General features: G+C 33.8%; 2 protein-coding genes across 2 annotated transcripts; one reads left to right on the top strand and one right to left on the bottom strand.

The window, feature by feature from the left end:
• Window positions 1-3,465: 3,465 nt before the first annotated feature.
• LOC115974738 (20S-pre-rRNA D-site endonuclease nob1-like) lies at window positions 3,466-8,557 on the bottom strand. Its single transcript, XM_031095244.1, has 6 exons — window positions 8,340-8,557; window positions 6,219-6,580; window positions 4,864-5,959; window positions 4,399-4,567; window positions 3,920-4,039; window positions 3,466-3,814 (listed from the first exon to the last, which is right to left on the bottom strand). Exons 2-6 carry the CDS (start codon window positions 6,571-6,573, stop codon window positions 3,671-3,673), a joined length of 1,884 nt encoding a protein of 627 aa, XP_030951104.1. The 5' UTR covers window positions 6,574-6,580; window positions 8,340-8,557; the 3' UTR covers window positions 3,466-3,670.
• Window positions 8,558-16,396: 7,839 nt separating this feature from the next.
• Window positions 16,397-20,433, top strand: LOC115974730 (fructose-bisphosphate aldolase 3, chloroplastic). Its single transcript, XM_031095232.1, has 6 exons — window positions 16,397-16,745; window positions 18,167-18,436; window positions 18,549-18,658; window positions 18,774-18,864; window positions 19,163-19,432; window positions 19,856-20,433. Exons 1-6 carry the CDS (start codon window positions 16,578-16,580, stop codon window positions 20,132-20,134), a joined length of 1,188 nt encoding a protein of 395 aa, XP_030951092.1. The 5' UTR covers window positions 16,397-16,577; the 3' UTR covers window positions 20,135-20,433.
• The last annotated feature ends 372 nt before the right edge of the window (window positions 20,434-20,805 follow it).

The following is a 20,805-nucleotide window of genomic DNA, read 5'->3' as shown; positions in this document are numbered from 1 at the left end:
TATTATTATTATTATTTTTTTAATGGGATTAGGTGTAAAATTAACTTTTTGATACAAAAAAGAAATTCTACTCTAATTTAATCTAAGTGTTTATGTATATGAAGCTCCTTTTTGGAGACTTGAACCCCAGCTCTTACTTCCCACACCCTATACCCCACAAACACTTATACTTGTGGAGTGATCATTGTACTAAGAGTGTACAGTAATGATAGGTGTAAAATTAATTATAAAGAAAGAAAGCTTATCATGTGTGGGTGCGACATCCAAGGCAAATTTGGAAAGTTGGGCTCATGTTCAGTGTTATTTTGTTCAAGAAGGGTTCCTAGCATTGCAGAAAGAATAATGGATACAATAATGAATAAATTCAATTGGATTGAAGCAGTAAATCACAACAGGAAAGCAGATGTAACAAACAGCCAAATTGAATTTCACGAAAGAACTAAAAAAAATATAGATACCGATAACATGAATGAAGTAAATATTATTGAAACCAACAACAACAAAAAAGTACAAAAAAAAAAAAAAATGCAGCAAGAAGCTGCTGACACAACAAAGAGACTTTAGCCGACAGCAACATATATCACAAGCCTTGTCTTCACATACAGCAGGAGCATGATTCCAAGCTTCAGCAGCACCCTTATATACCTATTAAACGCACTCTCCAAGCTTTAAGGCTTTCCACTGAGCAAGATTTTCTATAGGCTTCAACAATGGATTAACATTAGAGTTTCTATTTCGAACAGAGTTCATCTCTTGGGCCACAGAAATTCTTCTATCATAATGCCCTGGAAGAAATCAGCAAGTGGAAAGGACCATATGACTGTATACATAGGTTGGGTTCCTTAGCTCATGCTACCTCTGCCTAAATGCATTTGAAGTTCAGAAGACTAGAAGCGTATTGAAAAAAAAACTATTGGTTAATTTGGTGGGTTTTCTTTCAGATTCTGAAATATTGAAAGATGTTGTAAGATACGGCAGACAGGATCTAGAAGTAGCCTGTGAAGACTTCAGCAACATTATTGGCTCCTCACCAGACAGTGTGGTCTACAAAGGGACAATGAAAAGTGGGCCTGAGATAGCTGTGATATCCCTCTGCATCAAAGAAGAGCATTGGACAGGCTATCTTGAGCTTTATTTTCAGAGAGAGGTAACCACTATTATTACTGCAAAAAACTGTAGCCTAAAGCATTTAACGAAAAATACAATCACAGAATAAGATTTAGCAATTCAACCATGTTCAAAACAACCATTTGACTTGAAATGCCATCCGGGTGGCAGATTTGGCAAGACGAAATCACGAGAATACAGGAAAATTACTGGGATATTGTAAAGAGAGCACTCCCTTTACAAGGACGCTTGTTTTTGAATAAGCATCAAATGGAACACTGTATGAGTACCTACATTGTAAGTCAAGTTTCGTAATTGCGATGTTTGTCTACTTGAACCTGATTCACTGGAAATTTATTCTTTTACATGCTTCACCGACCCAAACCCTGAGCATTTATCTTTTATTGCAGATGGAGAAGGATGCCAATTTTCTTGGACTAGGCGTATGAAAATTATTATTGGCATTGCACGTGGACTCAAGTATCTTCACACACAACTTGAGCCACCATTTACCATATCAGAGTTGAATTCTAGTGCCATTTATCTTACAGAAGATTTTTCCCCCAAGGCATGTCCCAAGCCTTTTCTTTTTTAATTTATTTGTTTTTATCGTGACATAATGAATATCTATTTCCTCTTCTTAATCCAATGGTAAATCAGTGAACTATCTTTCTTTTTGTCAGAATAATAATTCTTGTCACTGTTTATCCATTTTTTAGATAGTGTGGTTTTTAATACTAGTAAAAATGTTTTGATAAAACTCCAAAACCCTCTTCATTAGTCCTTTTGTACTGGCTATTCCTCATATAAAATTCTGAAGTACATTCATCTTTGCTTCAACTGCAGCTGGTATAATAGTTTAAGGTAGTTAATGCACCAAAACTTTCTCTCTGCTGCAGGCTAAGGAATATCTTGACCTGCCAGAAGTTATGTCTAATGTGGTGGACCCAGAGTTGAAACATTTCAGATTTGAAGACCTCAAAGTTGCATGTGAGGTAGTTAATCTTTGCATTAATCCTGACTCCAGCAAGCAGTTGTCCATGAAGGAACTGTGTACCATATTAGAGAGTGGAATTTACACATCAATATCGGTCGACTTTAAGTCATCTTCTTTGGCATGGGCTGAACTTGCTCTTTCTTCATAAATAAGTTGAAGCTAACACACTATAAAGCAGGAGTATACAGGAGTACATTTTTCTTTCTTTTTCTCCCACCTCAATTTTATCTGTTCCTTGTAAATGCTTCCATGCGAGAGGAAAAGTAAAGCTTCAGGCATGACAAAGTCTCTTTGTATACGAGTAGTTAACTAGTAAAGTTCTGAGATTAATTGAATCACAATCTTCTTAGAAATTGCTCTTTGGGTGCAAATCAGAAATGAATTTATTTTACATGATGGAACATTGACTTTTTGAGTTATTTTTGATGTGGTGAGCTGTTTATAAAGAAAGCAGTCGGCAAGTACTTATCCATTTGACCAGCATTCACCCTTCCCCCACTTCCTCAAAGAAGAAAAAAAAAATCTACAAACCATGCCCCTCCTGCTTTCTTGAGCATCAAAGCATTAGATATAGTCACAATCAAAGTGCTTTGAAGATGTGTCTGGTTCATGTTTATCAATTCTGTCTTTGCCAATTGGTTTCCTTGTATCATCTATCAACAACATTGTGGCCTCAAGTTCAGGGCTCTTATAGAACAAATTCTAGGGTTCTCTAAGTAGTTAAAGGAATTTTTGAATTTGAAGAGTTCTTACACAATCAAAAGATCCAGCACTGTTAACTACTTAAATTTAGAGGGATACTACCATCTTGAAAGATAATTTCAAAACGAAGGATAGGTTTTACATATAATAATTCACAGGGGACAATCCAAGTTGGATTTGGGAAAAGGCAAGCAAGGATTTACTTGCATCTTTTTTTTTTAAGCACATGATTCTTGGCTGGCCTCTTCTCTTATTCTTATGAGCTTGGAGCGAAAACTTGAATGTGACAATACATGAGAAAAACTATGCTCACACTACAGCAAAATAACCGACTTCTTCATTTTTTTTGTTCTGGTTATTATTTCATCAAATTCTCATTAAGATGCCCTGAGGTACGACTAGCTTGTTAGGCAGACCATTATTAGAACTTATGAAAACGCATCTTTGACCGAATCGAAATTTAGGGCCAATAGATTTGGAAGGTTCGCAGCATATGACCATCCATTTATATGGGAACCCAGTACCTAGTTTGATATCACAAATTTTGAACATACTTCCACATCTTGGTCTATGAGAACAATACTGCAATTGGTATGCAATGATTGCAATCACTTTCTGCAATCTAGCATGAGGGGTAAAAGATGACAAAGAAAGAAACATAAAAGGTAAAACCTGACCAAAACTGAGCTCACATTTTAAGCAAAATATCTATAGAACATAGTAATCATAGGTGACAGTTCACTAGAGGTCTCACTCAAGACGAAAAAGCTTTCACCACTTTGGTGGCATTAAACTTTTAAATATCAAAACCAGTTTTGATACATTTTCCAAGAAAACAGAGAGAACAAAATTTCAGTTAACCAACTAATGCTTAGAACGAGAAAAATGGTTGTCATTAGGATTCCTCTTTCCACTGAAAACTGCTAATGCCTTTCTTATAGGAGGCTGCAGGGGGGCTCTTTTATCAACATGGCGGCCGAAGTCATCTGCAGTGAAGATGTCGTCTCCCTGAGAATTAAATAACAGTAGTCTCAGTTATGATTAAGACACAATCTCCAAAAAAACGAAAAATTACAAATACAAGAATCAGCAGGTACACAAACCAAAACAAACCTGCTTATTCATTTTCTTCTTTGTCTTGGGATGAAGAAACTTTTGTGGGAGTTGATCTTCACGCAAGATGAGGTTCTTGGTAATGGCCTCCCTTCCACCCTGGGGTAAAGGCAGTGAAAACTGCAGAGGGACAAATGTCAAAACACATGCATGCAAATACCCAGTAAAGCTCCAATCTGGATTCTAAAAGGCCTTGAGAATGAAATATCCACCAAACAAATCCAAAAAATACTTATCCTCTATAATGTATTAATATTTTCATCATAATAGGTAGGAACCAGTTAGGAGGGGATAGTTTCTGTAACCAAATGGCAGGAAGCAGTGATAATAAGACAAAGTACGCAACAATCAAATGGTAGGAACAAGATAGAGAACACTACACTTGTTCTAACAAGTGTTTGCTAGTTAGAAACTAACAGAATTAAGCTACAATTAGAAGCATAATAATTCCTGTGAGTCGCACATTTGGATATACTTACTTTAGTGCCACGCAATCTAATCCGTGGCCGACGATCTGCTAAAACAATTCCATTTTCACCAACTGTAACAGCTACCTTGCGTAAAGTGCCACCATTTCCACACTTTGGGCAGAAAATCCTCCCAATCTCAGCAGTCACTGTATAGCATGCATGGCATTTCAGAATCCACCTGGAAGGACAGAACTGTCAAAGATAAGCATCTATATGGTGTAAAAATTTCATTGAGATAAAAACAGATTCTCGGGTCGAGAAAAAGGATAACAGCATACACCACTCAGACCAACAATCCAGATGAAGCATATTAAGACAGTTTCCATCACTTAATATGAAGCGTCGTCAATGCACATAATTTCTACGTTTCTTTACCCAAAAATAGGGGATGGATGAGAGGAAAATAAATACAACAAAATGCAAAAGATAACACTAACTAGTGATCACCCAATGAAGTGTATATGAAATATATACCTGTGCAGCTGTCGTATCTGCATTCCTCCAGGTGCCAGCAAGCGTAAACCCATCTGTAGAAGAACATTTTGCATTGCGAAGTCACTAGTTACACAGGCCACACTGGACTCAGACAACGATCTCAGCATCCAGCTTTGCTCACTACTACCATCATCAGCATAGGATGCATCAACACTTTGATCGGCCTGGCTTGACATCTCCACATGGTCCAATCCTTCATTAACTATATCAACCTCATCTTCACCATCTACCTCAGCTTCATTGCTCTCAAACGAATGCCCTGCTAATTCAGGATTACTGGATCCAAGCCTCTCAGAAGATATGTCCAGCTCATTCCCCTCTAGAAGAAGACCATTCGACGTGTCTTCTTCTTCTTCTTCCAACCTCATTTGTTCCAAAATCGTAGATAAACTTTCATCACCATTCTCCCCCTCCTTAATCTCATTTTCCAAGCTTCTACCATCCTCAACAACATTGATATCCCTATTTTTTTCAGCATCCTCTTGAGCATCCTTTTCAGCCATCGCCTCATAATGTTCACGCCTAGCTTTCCTTCTAAGAAACCGTCTATGAGTACTTCGACTAACAGCAGGCATCCAATCACCAGCATCCTCATCAAACTCTCCTTGAGACGCATCTATGCCACTCGCAACCATCTTCTTCCCTTCAATCGTTACCTCTTTCTTCTTTGGCAAAAATCTCCTAGGCCTCACCCCACTTACACCACCTTCCACCTCCCCCTCTTGATTCTCAGAACCAACCTTCAAACCATGCTCCGAATCCTTATCATCCACAACATTCAAGTTCAAGTCCTGCAAAGGTAGGATTCTCGAATTGGAATTCGACATACCACCATCCCCAACCGATGCACGTTCTAATGCTTCCCATTCTCCCAAATTGGGCACATTGGAACCCCAGCCTGGCAATTCCTTCTCAGGTAATCTTTTCGCATTGACCACATGGACAGGTGGAGGACAGTCCCTAATATGTTTGGTCCCATGAATCTGAGCCTCCAATGTATAAGTCAATGCAATCAATTTTAAATCAACATCTGATAGTGTCTGTAAGTCACCGGTCGCCCTCGCAAACTTTATAACTGTCAAATTAAATTTCAAAAAAAATAACAATAATCAGAGACTATCATTCTAATTCGAGATTAATTTTCAAATACATGTCTAGTTGTCTAGATTAAAATATTAGTAGTACTCAGCTAGATTAAGATCAACATTTCAACATACCTTGCTACCATCATTTTAAATATAAGTTAATATCAAATCATAAGAAACTTGTTAGTTTCTCGAGAAAACGATTATTATTATTTATTTTCTGGGAAAGTAAAGAAATGGAAGAAATACCTTTGTTGAGGGAGTCGGGGGAGGGGTCCATGGAGTGGAGGGAGGAAGGGAGGAGGAAGGAGAGGCGGTGACGGGAGGCAGGGTCACGGACCTCGGCCATGACCTCAGGGACAGTGACCAATTTGTCGGCACTGCGGGTGAGTTTATCGCCACCTTCGATTAAGGCGTTGGCATCGACTACAGCCACCGCTATGCCCTTTATGGAGTTGCAGTTGTTGTTGTCGACAATGAAGACTCCAGTTGAAGGGGCTGGGGTTTCAGGGTTGGGCTTTGGAGGTGGTTGGCTCTTCACTATGCTGCTCCACATTGGAGCTGGAGCTGGAGCTGCGGCTGTTGGGGTTGTGTTGTCCTCCATGGTTACACTGTAGAGAGAGAGAGTGTTTAAACCCTAGAAAGCTAAGGGTGATTTGTCTTAACACCTTATTTAAGAAGGGAATTTTAAAGATAAAGCTGCACTTGATTTCTTATTTAGGAGTACCCTTTACAATGGGCTTCCTCTTTCCTAGAAATGAGAGAAAATGAGAACAATGTTCATGATTGTATGCCACTTGAAAGTATATATCATTTTTGGATACTACAATACACAACTATTCCACTATCAAATGTGATCCAAACTTGCTTGGAGTTATTTTCCTCCAATCAATTATGTGATAATTGAAAAGATTATTTATGTGTATTTGTAATTATATGACTCTTTTTAATAGGTCATGTAACTTATTTAAATAATACACACGGATAGTTTTATCAATCATCAATTAGGGATGGCCATAGTTAGGGTATGGATTGGGTATACCCATACCCTATCCGGAAAATTTGCCCATGGATACCCGAATATCAATACCCATTAGTATCCATACCCGAATCTTACCCAGATTTATTATCCATGGATATCCATACCCTACCCAAAACCTAAAACCCATTTAATTTTTTTTTTTTAAATCCAAAACATTTTAACTTAAAAACTAACCAATAGCTTTATCTTAAAAAAGAAAAAACTAATCAATAAAAAATTTAAAAATATATATATATATATATATATATTATTGATTAGTTTGTATCTGCTTCTTTTTTTTTTTCTTTTTCTTTTTTCTTTTTTCTTTTTTTTGAGATAGAGATAGAAATTTTATTAGATAAAAAATTAAAAAATTAAAATAAAATAAAGAAGCAACACATGTTATTCACAGGACCTGTTTCAGAAAACCTTGAAATAAAGAAGCAGTACAACCCTGAAACAAATGCAGGGGAACAAGGACCTGTTATGCAGAAAACAACTATGCAAAAAGAAAAAAAAAAAAACCGTGGGCATACCAAATAGCAACAGAAATTACACAATCAATTCACTGAGCAATATTTTCCACTGCCTCTTCAGTTGTTTGTCAAGCAAATGCCAACTACTAAAATAAATTTCACAAAATCCCTTAACATGAAGGTCCATGGTAGTGAAGATCAGCATGTAAAATTGCATCAAAACTTAGATTCTCAATCCTAAATAATGCATGCAATTCAAGGAAACTCAGTAACGTATTGTTCCGAATGAGATTGAGCAAATAAAGTTTGTGCTGCCTTGTGAAATGCCTATTCTTCTACTCATAAACACATCTGTTATTGTAGAGGTATTTTAAGTGACCATTTTGCAGTAGAATATTTAAGTTATAAAAAGGAATGACCTAGTACAGATTTTACAGAAATTTGTCAATATCAGAAACCTATCCACAATTGTCAAATAAATTTGTCAACACTCAACATCAGAATTGTACTGCATTTCAAATGTGTACAGAGTACAGTCTATTAGTTTTTAAAGAAAGGTTCGGCCATTAAACAAGAAATTGAGAATGCTTGAAGAATTACCAAGTCTTACATGCTCCGTTTGTGAAAAAACTTAGCCATATCCCCATATAGAACCAAACACCTTAATACAATCAAAAACCAAATCTAACACATACCCAGTTGATAAAATTCAATCAAAAGCCAAATTCGACACATACCCAGCTGAATTCAAACTCTAAAACCAAAATCTAACACACACCCAGACGATAAATTCAATAAGACAACACAAGTAAACAACAAGCAAAGAACAAAAAACCAAACTAGCAAAAGAGGGAAAAAGAATGAGTCATTTACCTGAGGAAAGACGGTGGTAGAAAGACCCAGTTGATTCGCAGAGAACGAGGAACAAGAATCAAGCGCAAAAATCGATGCCAAAACAAATAAATGTGTGTGTATATGTGAGAGATAGAACCTTCCCACAACACGAAGTAGTGAGGAGAGACAGAGACAGAGAGAGAGAGACGATGAGGAGAGGCGGAGCGGCAGAGAGAGTGTGAGACTGTGAGTGAAGGTGAGAGAGGTTTAGGGTTTTTTTTTTTTTTTTTTTTTTTTTCTTTAATATGGGTCAGGGTTGGATAATAACCGGACCCTACCCGGTTAAGCTTTACTCTACCTACGAAGAATTGGGTGTTACCCGGAATATTTGGATCAGATAAAGTTGAATATCCATTACCCAATAGATATGGTCATCCCTAATCATCAAATAATGGGTTGAAAATGATAGCTCAAAATCGATTTGGAGCTAAATGTTATTAATACTACTATTTAAGAAGTTTCTTCTGTTTGGATTTTTTATTTTTTTTAGTTCAAAAATACCTCTACATGTTTATGTTTAAGTAGAGACAAAATTAAAGGACAATTCGGTAAAAATACACATCTAACTCCCACTAAAATATTGCCTAAAAAATATGACCACTTTTTTATTAATTTTCAAATTACTTTATGTATTTATAAACTAGATTCTCAAAATAAAAATTACATATATAAAATAAAAAACAAAAAAAAATTTGCTAAAAAAAAGCATAATCGCATGCACAAAGCGCATGTAACAAGGCTAGTTCCCATTAAGTTGATAAATTTCATTTAAAAAATAAATTACGATTTTTTTTTTTTTTTTTTTTTTGGGAGCTTTCATAGTAGTTTGCCTGTGCTTTTCTAGGTTTAGGTTTGGGCGTATGAGGAGGCCCAACAGAACGAAGCTCAATGAATTGTTGAGCAAGTGTAGCTTTTAGATATACACGTCAAATAAAACGAAAGCCTAGTTTATACAAATAAACCAACTCTGGGCCTTTAGTTTGGCCCAAAATTTGAGAATGAGCCGGTAGAACTTTTAATTCCTTGTTTTTTACTTTCCTTTTCTTTTTTTTGGTTTTTCTTTTTTTTTTATTATTATATACAGTTCGTGTTTTATATTATAATTTTTTTTATTAATAATTTGATAGTTATGGATGAGTATGTCTTAGTTTGAAGCACTAGAAATATTGATTAAGTTACAAAATTTTTAATAAAATAAAATAAAAAGTTACATGATTCTTAGCATTTTATATTAAAAAGATAAAGATTTTTTTTTTTGTTAATAATAGCAATCGTGAAATATGGATTTAAATTATGATTCGCATAAAAAAGAGCAATGATGATACTAAGTTACAAAACTTTTGACTAAAGAACATAACTTGTTATTACATAGTTTTTTTTTTTTTCACTAATGCTATAAGTATTATAAATTTTATCAAATAGGTAATAAAATTAAAAATTAGGAAATTTAATTATTTTTAATAAAAAATTAAGAAATATCAATTTTTTTTTTTTTTGGAAATTATTTTGTTGTTGAAGTGGTATTGTGGTGTTAATCTCATGCATTGTCATGTTAATCTATACAACTATTTTGTAGAGTAACTGGTAATATATTAAACATTTTTCCATAACTTTTTCATAAATTGTTGAGTTTACTAGTTGTGCTAATGAAGTTGTGCAACTTGTACCAATGAAGTTAAAAAATAAAAAATAATAATAGAGAAAGAGATTACCTCCATTTACAGTTACAACCTCAATGAGTTACAAAATCAATTGCACAAATTTTCTTGCAATTGAATTTAAAAATAAAAATAATAATAGAGAAAGAGATTACACACCATTTACAGTTACAACCTCAATGAATTACTTAAAAAATCTGTGTTATTAAACTTGGTGGTGAAGTAAAAGCCAAAGGCCATGCCCATTTGGCAGCTATGTTGCATGGCATAAATGTGTTGAGCATTTGGTGAGATTTGTTTTTCTCTTATCTGTATATTTATTGCTTATTAATTAATAAGTTGACCAAGCCATTGTGTTACTGTGGTCCATGGTTTTTTTATGGACGCTACTACCATCAACCGTTGATTTGAAATTGTTGTGGATTGAGTCATGTGCATGGCCTTTCAAAAATAAATAAATAAATAAAATTAGTCTTATCACATGCATTTCGTAAGTGTGGGGGCCGGTTAGTCAATAAATTATTAAAATCAAGTTAATTGAGCCTGTGACCTATCCGATGACGTAAAGCTGTCCGAGGAGGCCCATATCAGGTTGTAAAGATAACCAAACGAAAGAAATAGTAGATATCACGTAAAGTGAGTTCAGTATTTGTCCGAGGACAAAATCCTTCTCGGCAATATGAGTCCGAGAACGACCAGAACGCCACCTTGTTACAAACATACTTCGAAGCTACGTTACCACTAAAAGTGGGATATGGGACCAAGGGTAAGAAAGAAAAGGCAAACAAATATCTATAACGATAGCTGCCTCCGCATTAATTGTCTCTCAACCAACTCTCTGGCCGCATTAATGTAGAGGTGATGCCTGAACAGTGATGAAGTAGCCTTACAGCTGCTAGTTCGAGGTCCCAGAAGGTGTTAGATGGGACAGAAAGGGATCTCCTGAACCCAACTTACACGTGGGTAGTGAAGATGATATCAAGAGGGCAGTATATAACATGAAAGAAGGCATTGAGGGAAGGGATCGGAACATCAAAAAAAACAAAGAGTACTCATAAGATAGCCTTAAGAACAAAAGAATTGAACTGGTTTCAAAGAAAAATTAATTGTTATATCAGTGCTAATCCATCTATAAACAGGTGGTCTAATCATTTTTCTTTTAGAGTTAACCTAGTTCTTGGACACCCACACTCTACAAATTTTATTGTTTAGGCTTTTAACATACGAACCCAATACCGGTTTGGGATCGTTACAAATTGAGTCCTTACAGTAAGTGTAATGTGTCTTCTTTTCTTTTTTTCTTTTTTTTTTTTTTAAGTATCATATTTTTTTACTCATTCATCTCCTTTCGTGCACTAAAAACTTGTGGTAAATTTGAGTTTCTTAAATGCCTAGAGATTTTTATGTTCAAAATAAAAGAGAATGTAGAAAAAGAAAGGGGAAAAAAAAAAGTGTCTTTATAAATTTAAAAAGATGATAAGAGATGGGGAGGAAAATAAGGTGCGTTTATTTAAATTTCAAAAAATGATGAAAGATAAGGAGATTATAAACTGTTGATAACGTGGATTAAGTGGAAAGTTTTAATTAAGAGCTTTTATTTTATGAATTTGTCCCCTTAATTGAAAATCTGCAAGTAAACATGGAGGGAATATTTTAGGATATCCAAAACTTAGAGTCCATGACTTAAATGACTTGGAAGCCTCTTAAATAGCAGACACGTTTGGTACACTATAATGATTATTACATGATAATAGGAATAAGTATTACAAGAAATACATTAAATTGGAATGTAATAAGTATTACTATTCATTAGCTTGGTGACCATTTAGGAATAGAATCCTAAATATGAATCCACAATTAGTAGAGTATAAAAAGAGTGTGTAATTAAATCATTTTTAAGTCAAATTTCCTAAAATACACTTATTTTAGGGTGTTCAAAATATAACTAATAATTAACAAGAAGGAAAATTTATTTTATTTCCTTTTGAAGATGTGGCAACTAATGGCTTTTTATAATTTTTTTTTTAAAAGGTTATTATATAAGGTGAATGAATAGATATTCAATACCTTTGATAAAGAATAATTATTTCTCATTTTGAAGAATAGTCATTCATAAGGAATAACTATTCATTGTAATAAAAACATAACCGAACATGGGTAATATGGTCATAGGAATATCTAATATGTGAATGTAGCATTACTTGATGGGTAATATGGTCACCAAGCCTAGCACGAAGCTGAAGGGATAGCAGCAAGACATGTTCCCTCGAATCTTGATCTACTCCCATTTTGGGATGGGTTTTTGGCCTTATTTACTTTAATAGTTATCTCTCTCTCTCTCTCTCTCTCTCTCTCTCTCTCTCTATATATATATATATACTTGTAATATTTATTAAAATTTGATTACATAATATACCCTACATTAATTTTAGGTCATGAAACATAAAAAAAAAATTAAGTTTTAATATTACAACAATTTCTCAAAGCATTATAATTCAACCGATCAAGTATTAAAAAAAAACCAAAAAAAAAAAAAAAACTATTCAAACATAAAACAGTAATTATAAAAAATCAATTCTTAAAACCTAAAGTAAATAATACAACACTTTATATTATAAATTCAAATCATAAAGACAAACTAACATACACATACATAAACCCATTCTACAACTACAAAAGTTATGCTATTTTATAGTTGTACTCTGATTATGTAATGTAATATAAACCTGATTTAAAACACTATTATTATTTTCGTATGTATTCTAATAAGTATTATTGTTTACTAAAAAAAAAGAAAATAAGGATGTTTATCCCACGTTGGTTGTGTGTATCTAGTGTCCGCTGTTTGTAACCTCAGTCTACAATTACAAAAGTTAGGTCATTTTGTAATTGTATTTTGGTTATGTAATGTATTATAAATCTGGTTTAAAACACTATTATTATTTTCATGTGTGTTCTAATAAGTATTACTGTTTACTAAAAAAAAAATACACATACATGCGCACATGCACACACACATATATGCCTTATAAAAAAACCTATAATATATATAATATAATCAAGTTGGTGTATGGATGGGCCCCTGATACCCACCCTTGAACTTGTTTCAGGGGGAAGAATTAGCCATTGTGCCTACCCCATTTGATACGCGGGGTGAGGCAGGTTTAAGTGGCCCTAACATTACAAATGTCTCTTTTTGGCTTTATAAAACGATACACTCTACAAAAGTACTTTCTTTTTTCACAACAAAAGAAAAAATAAGTTCTTATTAAAGCTTAACAATAACAGTTCAATAATATTTTCCCATCAATATGAAATGATATATATATTATGAATACAATAGATTTGAATTTTTTATGTGCTTTCTATAATAATTACTTTTTGTCATCAAGTTAATGTACCAATTGGTTTTGGTGTAGTCAGAATTCAAACTCAAGTCTCGTATTTAACAACAAAAAATCTTTACCAATTGAAGTTATCTTCAACAGTAGTGGATTCTTTGCGAGTAGTATTGGTACTTGAATAATCAGTCATAAATCCCATACAAGTTAAACTAATTTTATTATGCATATACCATAATATGCCATCTCAATAATAGTGAAAAATTATGAAGTATTTTGTATCCCTAATTTTTTGGTGTTAATTCCAATATCCTATGGGGAGTTGATATGAATAATGCAAATAATTTCTTAATCTTCTCCTCACATCAATATTTGTATCTATATATCGAACAAAAATCCTTTATCTCACACTCAATATTCCACCTTATGCTCCACTAATCGCAGTATATCATGTGTCTTGTTGAGTTTCGTATTATTAAATTATATGGTGGACAAGATTTTCTTCAAACGTGTTACTAGATAATTCAAATAGTTATTTTTAATCTCGTAACTCACTAGAAAATGTGATTAAAAATACTATTAGATAATCACTTGATTAACAAATATCAATTGGAAAATAATTCCTCACATTTTTTTAGAGAGTTTCAAACTATGGCGTCCGTTCATGATGATAACTCTTTATCGTTAGATCAAGACATTAATTGGTTTTTGATGTAGGTGGAGATTAAACCCTATATCTCTTATTCAACCATTATATATTTTACAGCTGAACTAATTGGAATCCACAATTCCTCACGTTTTAGGAAGAAAGTTCGTTTTAAAAGATAAAATAACACAATTAACTATAGGAGTAGCCTTTTTTTTTTTTTTTTCAAGAATAATTTATAGGAGTAGACAAAGTGTATTTTTTTTTTTTTTTTTTAGAGTAATGCTATGGACACATAAAAATGCACAACTTTGTGCTACAACTTACCACATGACGAGTAGTGATCGGTGAATGTGTGATGGTGGGCTATGTGAACCACTCACAACTTGCCACGTGGCGAGTTGTGACACAAAATTGAGTATTTTTATGTGCCACTAGCATTACTTTTTATTTTTATTTTTTTATGGGATAAGTTGTAAAATTAATTTTTTTGATATAAGATAGAAATTTTACTCTAACTTAATATAAATATATATGTATGTGAAACTCAATCCTGGAGACTTGAATCTCGACTCTACTCTCCACATCCTATAAGCAATTATACTTATGTAATGACTATTACACAAAGAGTTTGTGGTGTGTTAAGTGTAAAATTAATTACTATAAAGGAAGAAAGCTGATCATGTGTGGGTGCGACATCCAAGGCAAATTTGGAAAGTTGGGTTCATAGATCAGTGTTTGTTAAGCTCAAGTCCAAAATGTAGATATAAACGGGAAAGTGAAATGGAATGGAAGATTGTCTTTTTGTTAGCCACAGTGGAAGGTTGTCAATTTGTTTAGGTGAGAGAGATGGTGGCGGCCGCTTTACCTAACTCCCAAACGCATCTTTGACTACATCCAAAATGTTTGAGAAAGTTATCCTTTTTATTTATTTTTTGATAAACTCAAATGTTACCATTCATATAGGTACATTTTTAATTTTTTTTTTAATGTATTACTATTGATTAATGGATGATTTATCATAAACTAGTATGTAGACTTTTTTATTATTTAAAAAAAAATTATATTCTTCAAGGTACAATGATAATTTTACCCAACAAACAAAACAAAATGATGAACATAAGTTCATGAAAACACTGTTTTAATCCTAATGTAACTTAAGAAATTTTCCTAATAATCAAGAGAAAAAACATAATTGAAGGGATTATAATGTATAATTTTTAAATATAGTAAGACCATCATTTTATGTGAAAATCATCTTATGTGCTAGTTTTACGGAGTGGGCCTCTTGTAAACTTGTGACCGTGAGCTCCATAAGCGTGGGACTCACTTGTATGTGAGAGCCCACTCATGGAGTGAGTTTAATTTGTTAATAAAATATTTGAAAATCAGGTTTTAAATATACTTAAAGAACACTAAAAAAAAAATTAAATTAAAAACCACTTATATAATATGTTAAAAGGATATTTAAAATGATGGCTATTTTTATTTATTAATTTTAAATTCAGAAGTCAAAAATAATGATGGGTAGGTTTAGGCTAACTTAAATAAAACTTTTGCTTATAAACTTTAAATAGTTTAAAAAAGAAGTGACAATTCATCAACAAAAACAAACTTATTGAAAGAATAATGTTTTTAAAAGTTTTATATAAGCTAAGTAGTTGGCACATCTCATTGTAAGTATATCATATATAGTATGAGAGAACAAATAAATCTAATCTATAACTTTCTACATCTTTTTTTAAAATATTATTTTGGTTTTAAAAAACATGTCTAAGCTGTTTATTAAAGTTTTTTATTTTATGGGTCGGTTAATGTATACCGTTAATGCATATGTTAATCTTTCATTTTAATTTTTTTTTTTATAGAAAATTATAAAAGCCGTTAAAAAAGTTAGTTAGTTTTTTATTTTCTTATAAAGAATTTCATAAAATGATTTACTAATGTATGAAAAACTCTTATTTTATATATAAAAAATTTTAAATATTTTTTTATAGTTACAATTGCATCTTTATTCAAATACCTTTTTTTTTTTTAACCCAGTCAATGAAAAAATATTTTATTTAAAATTTAAAATGTAAAAACTAGAATTAAACAAATTAGTCTGTTTAGTATGTTTGTTTAAACAATAGTTTTCCATTTTTTTGGAAATACATACAGGTAAAAAAATATATGAAAATACATGTAATATTATTTAAAAATTTAAAACATGCGTTTGAATTGACGAACAAGCGGGATCGGGCTAGAAAGGAAAGAAAATCATAAAAAAAAGCCAAAGGATAATATGGTAATTTGGCAACAAAACCTTGAGATAGAGACGAAATACAGTAAGGACTGTTTGGTAGTGCCGCACAACTGTTGTCACATTGCCACATCAATTACTCATCAGCGGAAACTCCAAGAAAAACAGTGTCTTGTTATTTTCCTCACTCTTTAAAACCCCACACATACACACACTCGTTTTCCTAACCCACCACCTACCCACCGAATAGTCGTTCAAAAAACAACACACCAAACCGCCGATATTTTCATTTTCCCACCGTATCGGGTTTCGTAATTCGCTGAAAAAGCCATGGCCTGCGCGAAGCTCAATGCGGCGTCGTCTCAGTGGATCGGACAACAGTCTTTCACTCAGCGTCAAGGATCGTCTTCGTCTTCGTCTTCGACTCGGTTCGCGACTCGCCGAGTCTCGTTCCCGATCCGCGCCAAGGCTTACAGCGAAGAACTCGTCCAAACCGCTGTGAGTGCTATTACCATCTGTGTCTGATTTTGCTTTTTTTTTTTTGGATCGGTATTTTGATTGTTTTTGAATCTATCACTGTTGTTTCAAATTCTATGTGTACTTTGTACGGTTTGGTTATGGACAAAATTTGAGCTTTGACTGTTCTGAATCTATCGCTGTTGTTAAAATTCTGTGTGTACCGTTTGGTTGTGGACAAAATTTGAGCTTTGACTTTGAAGTTGATCGATCACAAGTTTGATAGATAGGTTAGTAGCTTATTTTTCTGGTCAGAGAAAGTTGTGTAATTCAAGCTGATTTATTAATGAATTTATTTTGATTCATATGGCACTCGTTCTATTTGTTTAATTGAATAATTTTGTTAGTAAAAAAAAGTGTAATTGAGATCTCACTGCTTTTGATTGTAATTATATATATATATATATATAGACACACTAGTTGAGTTGAGTTCAAGTTACACTTGGTGTAACTTTTTACTGTCATATTTCACGTTCTACATGGGCACGATTGAATTTCATGCTAATTGAATATTGTTTACAATTTGATCTATAAACACTTTTTTTTTTTTTTTTGCAGAATTTTGAACTAAAAAAACTTGAAATTTAATAGTTAATTGATGACATAGCTATTTGATCATCTTAAAAATTTGCAACCATAAAGGATATTAGAAGAAAATGTAATCTAACAGTGGAATTATTAAAATTTGTATTTAAGGAAAAAAAATATTGAGTGGTGTAACATTGCTTGTAACTTGAACCTAACCATATATATATATATATATATATATATAATTATGGCTGGAATGGTTAATAATATCTGACACAAAATTTGGCATAAGTGTTTTGTGTGTAATCCATCTGTTGGATTTTCAAAATATACTAATATAATAAAAAGTTGTTACAAGGTGTAAGTGTAACATCAAAGAAGAGTTACACCATGTGGAAAATGTGTAAAACTTCCCCCATTTTTGTCACAAGTTGGAGGAAAATTTTCCTTAGCGTATTTTTTGAATCGTGTTCTTTGAAATTACAACATTTGTTTTTTGTTTTTTTGTTTTTTTTTTTAATTTTTTAATTTTAAATTGTTAATATCTTGGTAAAAAATGATACCATATTGTAGTTGTCCTTTATTTTTCTTTGATACATGAAATAATTAAGTTGGACTTTGTGTTTCGTGTGCTTATGGTTGCTCTTAATCTTAGTATCGGAGTTATTAATGTCAAGAAAGTTTCAAAAGATAGAGAGATTAAATCAAATCTTGAACATTTAGTGTTTTGTTTCTCAAGCTCTCTTAGTTCACTCGCAAAATGCATACACGTGAAAATAATAATTTACAACTTCAACTACTGAAAAGGCATAAGAATGACACTGTTAATTTGTTGATAGCTTATTTTGTTTAACTGATCCTTTGTGATGGTGTAGAAAACAATTGCATCACCTGGTCGTGGGATCCTTGCAATTGATGAATCCAATGCAACATGTGGGAAAAGGCTATCGTCGATTGGCTTGGATAATACCGAGACCAACCGACAGGCGTACAGGCAACTTTTGTTGACCACTCCTGGCCTGGGAGAATACATTTCTGGTGCCATTCTTTTTGAGGAAACACTGTACCAGTCGACCACAGATGGGAAGAAATTTGTGGACTGCTTGCGTGATGCAAAAATTGTTCCTGGAATCAAAGTTGACAAGGTGTAATTTTAATGGAATGTACAAATTTTTTCTATTGGTGCTTTATGTGATTTTGAGTGTAGTCAGCTATGTGTTCCCCTGGTTCTCAATTTTCAACTTTTTTGGGATGCAGGGCTTGGTTCCCTTACCAGGATCAAACAATGAGTCTTGGTGCCAAGGTTTAGATGGATTGGCTTCAAGATCTGCTGAATACTACAAGCAAGGTGCTCGTTTTGCTAAGTGGTAAGTCATTTAGTATTCTTTATGATCTTGTGCTGTATGTGGTGTACATAAAACTCGCTGTTTGTGTTCAATGCAACAAATGCTTATTATCTCAATATCTTGTTGAAATATCCAGGAGAACAGTAGTTAGCATTCCTTGTGGCCCTTCTGCTCTAGCTGTTAAGGAAGCTGCATGGGGACTTGCACGTTATGCTGCTATTTCTCAGGTATGCCTTCAATCTGAAAGAACTATATAATTTGGATTCAGAAAAACCTTTTAGCAGAGTTAGGAATACAGGATTTCCTGGCACATGGTGGGTTTGGCAGTGTCAAAGTATCAAATACAAGTGGATCAGATTTTCATCTAGATTTTTATCTCTCTTTGTAATGCATAACTTGAATTAGCAACCAATTCAAGATGGATGTACATATGTGTGTGTGTGAGTGTGTGCGCTTTAGATGTGACATTCAACCAAAGAGGATTTAGTTTTCTTCCATGTGTCATTATTCTGATTTTGTGTGCAGGACAATGGTCTTGTGCCAATTGTGGAACCTGAGATTCTTCTTGATGGGGAGCACCCAATTGAGAGGACACTTGAAGTGGCAGAAAAGGTCTGGTCAGAGGTCTTCTTTTACTTGGCTGAAAACAATGTTTTGTTTGAGGGAATCCTACTTAAGCCCAGCATGGTGACCCCGGGGGCTGAACACAAGGTGAAGGCTTCTCCAGAGACCATTGCCAAATATACACTCACAATGCTCAAAAGGAGAGTTCCTCCAGCAGTTCCAGGAATCATGGTATGAATGCTTTTACTCTTTTTGACGATTTCAAAGTGAAATATCTTCCCTCTTTCCATGATAGTGAGTTAAGACTATAAATTAGTTGAGATTTATAGCCAAATATCCCGTTTTTGTCCCAACCAAGTGCATGCTCAGCCGCAAAAGTGTATAAAATATTCTTGAATATGCCTCTCAAGTAGTAATTTACTAATTTTCATGGTTGAGATGGGTTTTAAAAATGCGAGCTCAAATCCTTCAGTGCTAGATGGTTGTTTTCTTCTTTAGATTAAGATGATAAATTATTTTTTCTGCCTTGTTGATGTTGTATGTGGTTATTGATTTCCATTTGCAGATATGTGTGCTTGTGATTTCCTTGTCCAACTTATTGATTTGTGATTAAGATTTAAAAAGTAACTGATCCTTGTTCTATTCACTTCTCAGTTTTTGTCAGGAGGACAATCTGAGGCGGAAGCAACCTTGAACCTGAATGCAATGAACCAAAGCCCCAACCCATGGCATGTTTCCTTCTCATATGCTCGTGCACTGCAAAACTCTGTGCTTAAGACATGGCTAGGACGTCCTGAGAACATTGAAGCCGCACAGAAATCACTTTTGGTGCGTGCAAAGGCAAACTCCCTGGCTCAGCTGGGAAAATATTCTGCCGAGGGTGAGAACGAGGAAGCCAAGAAAGGAATGTTTGTCAAGGGCTACACCTACTAAGCCTGAGTCTAAGGCAACTCATGCCTCTTGGCCGTTGAATGTGTACTTTCTGTTTTGGTTTTTTCTTATTTTTAGCTGTGTATGCTGATGAGACTGTCACTATTAGACGAGCAATTTTATTTCTTTCTCCCCCTTCTCATTAAAGACTAGATAGGCTAATAATACCTGTGAGAAAGGGACTGTTTTTTGAATGGTAACGTAGCAAGTTGTGATTAGTGAAAGCAAGAATATATGAGTTTGTATCCTTATATAGTCATGGTCCTTGAAATTTTATGTACGTTGAGATTGTTTCTTCTTGATCCTGTCTTGTCTTAAGACCATGTCTGTTTTACCCTCTCTCTCTAACACACACACACTCCCACTCAGATAGATTGTTCTATGTTCTATTGATAGAGAGATGCAACAAGCAATTTATCTCACAATTGCTGAGTTTGCGCAAAAGTTCCCTTGTAAACTTCATAATTAAGGGTGTAGCTTGAATTAACCTTGTACTTGCAATGGTAATGAACCATATGACATTATGGATCATATGTGCCTCGAGTCTCACTATCATGTATACGGACAGATATTGGTCGGACACAAAAATATTTGGTACTTTGTTGAAGCGGTTAGAACTTTGACACATAATTCTACAACAATTTATGGATATCTAAACCAAAAATTAGGTTCAA

The sequence above is a fragment of the Quercus lobata genome, chromosome 1, assembly GCF_001633185.2.
Source record: "Quercus lobata isolate SW786 chromosome 1, ValleyOak3.0 Primary Assembly, whole genome shotgun sequence".
In the NCBI taxonomy this organism is placed as follows: domain Eukaryota; kingdom Viridiplantae; phylum Streptophyta; class Magnoliopsida; order Fagales; family Fagaceae; genus Quercus; species Quercus lobata.
This window is presented reverse-complemented; position numbering and strand designations above follow the sequence as displayed.

Coding starts and splice junctions, on each gene's coding strand:
- LOC115974738 (XM_031095244.1), bottom strand. CDS start 6,573: ATGGAGGACAACACAACCCCAACAGCCGCAGCTCCAGCTCCAGCTCCA. Junction 5,960..6,218: donor CCCCGACTCCCTCAACAAAG/GTATTTCTTCCA, acceptor TTAATTTGACAG/TTATAAAGTTTGCGAGGGCG. Junction 4,568..4,863: donor CAGATACGACAGCTGCACAG/GTATATATTTCA, acceptor CTGTCCTTCCAG/GTGGATTCTGAAATGCCATG.
- LOC115974730 (XM_031095232.1), top strand. CDS start 16,578: ATGGCCTGCGCGAAGCTCAATGCGGCGTCGTCTCAGTGGATCGGACAA. Junction 18,865..19,162: donor GTTATGCTGCTATTTCTCAG/GTATGCCTTCAA, acceptor TTTTGTGTGCAG/GACAATGGTCTTGTGCCAAT. Junction 19,433..19,855: donor CAGCAGTTCCAGGAATCATG/GTATGAATGCTT, acceptor TTCACTTCTCAG/TTTTTGTCAGGAGGACAATC.